The following is a 6000-nucleotide window of genomic DNA, read 5'->3' as shown; positions in this document are numbered from 1 at the left end:
TGTTTGTATTAAAATAATCAAATTGTAACACATTCTGTTTAAAAACTCTTGGTTTCTGTTGACTTTTCGTTTTATTATTGCAAATTGGGTTTCTAAAGTTTCTGTTTCAATCTGTAGCAATGTTTAACTCAAATTCTAACACTTCCCAATTAATTTTTCTTTCTCATTATTTGCCTTTGTGAAACTTCTTTTGGTTATCATCAACTTTTATATAGTTAGCGCACTAAAGAAAAAATACTCGAAACTGAAATGTTGGTTATGTTGTAGGAAATTCGATTGTAATTCAGTTTACAATGGTAATTTTTCTTTAGTGTGCACAAGTCAGAACCAAATGATGGGAAAATCGTTCTAAAGTGTGAAGATGTCTCTATTCGTTTAAATATCTATAGCTAATTCTCTCACGCTACGTTCAGAACGTTCTACAAATTTTCTTCAGATCTTCTGATATATATCATAGGACTATCCCTTATACTGCACATTCGCCAGACTTGCTTTGCTTTGCAGATTAAAGTAAAGATTCATTTTTCCCACTTTGTTCAGCACAAGGTCCAATTTATCTTCTTTTATCTTAATCACATCGGAAATACTGTTTTAATTCCGTATAACATTTCCTACCATTCCGCCTGTTATTGCGGTTACTCTCTGGAAGGTTATTATTCAAAGGTCTTTTTTTTTTTTTTTAAACTTTAAGGCTAATATTTTGAATGGGATAGTAAATGGAACTTGAATTTTTTACTTTTTATTTTTTACTTTTGTTTGTAAACAAAACAAGATATTGTAAATGAGAAAAATCTGCTTATTTTTTTTGTTTCTTTATATTTTCAGATTTAAAATCTGCTTTTGAAAAGAAAGAAATAATAAGGAAACTGGTAATTAATTATAAAATTAATAACAGGCTGTCTGTGCTCTGCGTTGTAAGTCCGCAAACATATTGCTGTGGATAAAATACAAAAGTGAAAACTAGGTTTTCATAATCTTGCAAATATTGTAACATAATCTACGACTGCAATAATGGAAGTGTAGAGTACCCATGTGTAAAGTATTATAATATGACCATCCAAGTCACTTTCACACGCAAATCTCCTTGGGGTTAGTGTTCGCCTTCTGATTTTCAAGAAGAGAAAGATGTTTTGTTGAGTCTCTCCTTATTTCGCCAGAAAAAGGAGGGACCCCTCAAAATTTTTAAAAGTTGTTTTTGTCGCGTTTCTGAAAAAAATAGAATTATTTAATTAATATTTTACTCTAAAATTATGTGCGCAGTAGATAAAGTTCCAGCAATGTTGAACTTGTGTAATTTCAAAGTTATGAAACGTGTTTGCCGTCATGTTTCTCATTTTAAATGTGTGGTGATATATTTGTTGTATAACCATTCATCTAATCACTTTAGTAAAATTATTGTATCATCCAATTAACTAGATCTGTATTTCCTTGTACAGTGAGAATTCATACGTTATTATATCTTGTTAGGTGTATAGCTAATTATATGCAAGGTAAACAAACTTTTATTTATCACGATAGCCGTAAAGAGGGCTTTGAGTGGGAAGAGACCGCGGCGAAAGACTTGTACAGAACCCGATTATTTCAGTGGATGGCACTATATTTGACTGTCTTTCATTATGAACTTCGTTATTGACAGGAACAGTGGTCCTATGACAACAGAATCAGCGTCTTGACTGAAGGTTCTTATTCCTTTATGTAGACGGCGCTTTATAAAACAGAGAGAATCATTTGAATTTAAAACTGTATTTTGAATGTTATACAAACAATATTTCACATACATATAATGTATAAATATATTAATATCTCTTATTAGTATAAACAATAATAGCTTCTATTAAATATTAATCTTAAAATATCCAACTGCGATGATAAAAATATATGAGTATGAATATGAATATAATTTTCCTAAAGTGTGGTTCACCGTCCCCTGGGGATCCGCAGTAACACATCACATTTATGAAATTACCATTTAGCGAAAGACATTGTAAGCTAATATAGCAATATATATATAAATCTAAAATTAATAATTGTTAATTAACATATAATAAATAATGTAACTTAGTTGTGCGCCTGGCACTGTTGCCTGTTGATAGCATAAAAACAAGAGTTTTGATTTACAGTTAGATTTACACATATGAAATCGAAGTATAGAAATAAGATAAGTGCGGATCTTCGTTTGAAACTGTCAGACGTTGACCCAGAAATTCGCAAGTTTGTTCCAGCAAAGTAGTATCATCCTTCACATTAAAGTAAGTCGAAATGTGTTTGAAATTTTCCATATTTAAATCTCTTTTCATTGTTTATTACTTAAAACTAGAATCAGGCTGTAAAGGTTGTAAAATACGTATGTGATACACCAGTTATACATGTCAAAAACTATTCTTAACGGGAGGTGGCTTCATAACACGGTAAAAGAAGTTGAAGGGGTCCACCGATTGACAAAAGTTTGGATTTACTGCTGTAGATGGTTTAATTCAGGTTATTTAACTATCTGTAAATTTCGGGTTGATTTTCTGAGATCAATTATCAAATAAAATTATGGAAAAAAATATTATCTAATGAGTTAACGAAACATGTTGTCGTTAACAGTATCTGAAACTTGTGTAAATCCACTGTGACTGTTAACGCCGATCTAACGGTCTTAGATTTAGCTTTTGCACGTAGTTAGGCTTAACTGTACGATGTTAACCATATAATTACAATCATATGTTTTAAAAGGCTGGCCACCTTTTGAATTTTAATTTTAGAAAGTGTGTGTATATATATGACTTAGTTCCAAAAAGAGTGGCGTTAAATAGTTAATAATATGGCATATGCCTGTAGTAGGTGAAGTTTAGCGAAATTATTTTAAAAAATCTGACATGTAAATACACTTGTCTAATGATTTCATTCTTTATTCTGAACAAAGCTGGTCAAAAATTTATGTTGTAACTTCAATGAAAGAAAGTATTACTATAATAAATTACGATACTACTGGTACTAGTGTATGTTGCAGATGTAGGTAACGAATAGCCTAGAATAAACACTAAGTTTAGTACCACTTAGAGTCGATATCTTATTGTCAAAAATTGCTAATTTTGAGCTAACGTGAAGTGAAACATAGGTTTATTATTAACTTGAGATTAGCGTTTGACACGAATATACTGTATGCTTGGCCTTGAAGTTGAAGATGGCACATCATTTATGTCAGACAGGTGAGTGTAATTAATACGTGATATGTAAAATAAAAAACAACAACTTATGTTTAGCAACCCAGTCATGGTTAATAGAAAGTGTTGAAACATTTACTGACTTATCTATAAGTACTACGTTTTTTTACAGTATAAAATGTTCTGGAACTATATTTAAAATAATGTCCACAAATCCTTGATCATACTTACAGATCTGGTTGTTATGTACTGATATAAGTTTTGTGTGGTTTTTTTCAATTAATCGTTTTCTTGTTTTATCTAAGACAAAACTGTTCAAGATGGTTTTCTTCATCTATTAGTCAAGGAAACTACTGGAAACAATGATATTGTAGATTTATTGTTAACTTCAACTATAGAAATAATTGAGAAAATAGAAACTGGCTAACATATGGGTGTCAGTAATTATTGTTGAATTAGGTTTCATGTTTTACTACATATGGAGATAAGGAATAATGGTATTTTGGTGACATATTGTGAAGGAATGTTATAAGAATTATCTGTTGTGAACTGGACAGCTGAATTATTTTGAAACATTAATCACATGTGGAAAATGTTTAAATATTCAAGGTAAATATATTCATTATAGAAAGATGAGGTTAACAACAAGTAAAAACAACGTTGGTTCACAAGTAGTTTAAGAAATAAAAGTTTAATAAATTTAAATATGACAGGAGGCTTAAAATATTATATACAATCAATAAAGTTGATGGAACAGGAAATTAGGACATCAAAAAGGAGAATAGGTTGGTTAAAGTGTAAAACTTAACAATAAGGATTTATTTAAATACGTAAGGATAGAATGTTATTGTTAAAATGGTGGCATGACATTAGAGAGATGATAAAGAAAGACTTGTATCTACTGAATATGAGAAGCCTGCATTATTAAATATTACTTTTTGAAACAGGTTAAAGATTAGATGTGTGAGTCACTTGCTATTATATTTTTTTAGTCTTTGACTCCAGAAGATTGGAGTGATCTAATGTAACTCTCTCTTTTCAAGGGATGTGATAAGAATTGTACAGTAATTATAGACCTATTAGTTTTACATTAATTGTAAGAAATGTTTTTGAATGTGTTAAAAATGCTTTCCAAAATCATTTAACAAAGTAAAGAATTTTATTTGACAGTCAACATGGTTTATGAAGGGAAAATCTTTTGACCTTATTTATAAAGGTTACTGCTTATGTAGGTGACAGTATTTGGATTTTCAGAAAGCATCTGACAATGTGTCACATAAAAGGCTTGTAAAGAAACTTATCTTTGTAGGTATGGAGGATGAATTAGCTAACGGTTGGAACAAAAAAGGGGTTATTACATGAGGACTTCACTCAAACTGGATTAATGTCACAAGTAGTGTACCTCAGGGCTCAGTGTTAGGACCTTTGTTCTTTAGCTAACAGTTGGAAGAAAGAAGGGGTTGTTACATGAGGACTTCAGTCAAACTGGATTAATGTCACAAGTAGTGTACCTCAGGGCTCAGTGTTAGGATCTTTGTTCTTTAGCTAACAGTTGGAAGAAAGAAGGGGTTGTTACATGAGGACTTCAGTCAAACTGGATTAATATCACAAGTAGTGTACCTCAGGGCTCGGTGTTAGGACCTTTGTTCTTTAGCTAACAGTTGGAAGAAAGAAGGGGTTGTTACATGAGGACTTCAGTCAAACTGGATTAATGTCACAAGTAGTGTACCTCAGGGCTCGGTGTTAGGACCTTTGTTCTTTTTGATTTACATGAGTGACATGGATGAAGGAATGGTCAATAAGTTAGTTACATTTCCAGATGATATCAAGGTCTTGGGTGTTGTTGGCTGTGAAGAGGACGTTACTGATTTACAAAAGGGTTTAGACCATTTATTGAGTTGAGTAAATAAATGGTAGATGGGTTTTAATTATAATAAATACAAGGTAATACCTGTGTGATATCATAATTTGAGTTATTAGTATAATTTTGATGGGAATAACCAAAACAGTGTTATGAAAGAAGGGAATCTTCTTGTAATGGTTGACCAGTCTCTAAAGCCATCCAATCAGTGTGCTGTTGTTTGTGATAGGGCAAATAGGATTTTAGGTTGTATGTACAGAAATATTGAGTATAAGTCTGAAGATGTTATAATTTGCATGGGTCACTGTTAAGCCACATTTGGAGTATTGTGTTATTTTTGTGCTCCTTACCTTAAGAAACACATCAAATTGTTGGAAAGGGTTGAGAGAAGGGTTACAAGAATGGTACTTAGAACTGAGAGGCTGAAATCTCTCAGATTGCTTTCTCTTGGGAAAAAAGAAGAGTTGGAGGGGATCTTAATGAGGTATTTTAGATTGTAAATATAAATGATAGTGTTGATATATCATCTTTGTTTAATGAGGTATTTAAGATTGTAAATATAAACGATAGTGTTGATATATCATCTTTGGTCATATTTTAAAAGTAAGAAGAGTAGAACTAGGGGACACAAGTATAACTTTTGGTAGGGTAGGAATCATCTTCAGCTAAAACAGTTTTGTTTTTTAAGAGTAGTTGGCATTTGGGGTGGGTTGCCTTCAGATGTTGTAGAGACAGTAATTTAAAGGATGTTAAGAAAAAGCTTTAAGTATGTGAATGATAAGGGCTGGCTTTATGTTTGTTTTGTTGTTTTTTATTTAATTTAGTTTAGATTGTAGAACAATTGAGATGGACCAGTAGGTCCTACATTGCACTAAAATATTACATAATTTTGAAACATAATACGTTGATTTTGTTAATGCACCTTTACAATATTTTATTGTTCTTGTTGTGAATAGTTATATAAATTTCATGATCGCTACTAATTTAGAA

The 6000-nt window shown here is 31.3% G+C and overlaps 1 protein-coding gene across 1 annotated transcript in view; it reads left to right on the top strand.

The window, feature by feature from the left end:
• The first annotated feature begins 2411 nt into the window (after window positions 1-2411).
• The window catches only part of LOC143239490 (N-chimaerin-like), a 29161-nt gene continuing 25572 nt past the window's right edge, over window positions 2412-6000 (top strand). Inside the window, exon 1 of the mRNA XM_076480607.1 lies at window positions 2412-3194. Within this exon, the coding sequence (XP_076336722.1) occupies window positions 3170-3194 (25 nt within the window). The 5' untranslated portion in view covers window positions 2412-3169. The remainder of the gene's footprint in view (window positions 3195-6000) is intronic.

Source organism: Tachypleus tridentatus, chromosome 2 (assembly GCF_004210375.1).
Source record: "Tachypleus tridentatus isolate NWPU-2018 chromosome 2, ASM421037v1, whole genome shotgun sequence".
Classification (NCBI taxonomy): domain Eukaryota; kingdom Metazoa; phylum Arthropoda; class Merostomata; order Xiphosura; family Limulidae; genus Tachypleus; species Tachypleus tridentatus.
The sequence above is the reverse complement of the archived record's forward strand: the minus strand, read 5'-3'. Positions and strand labels throughout refer to the sequence as shown.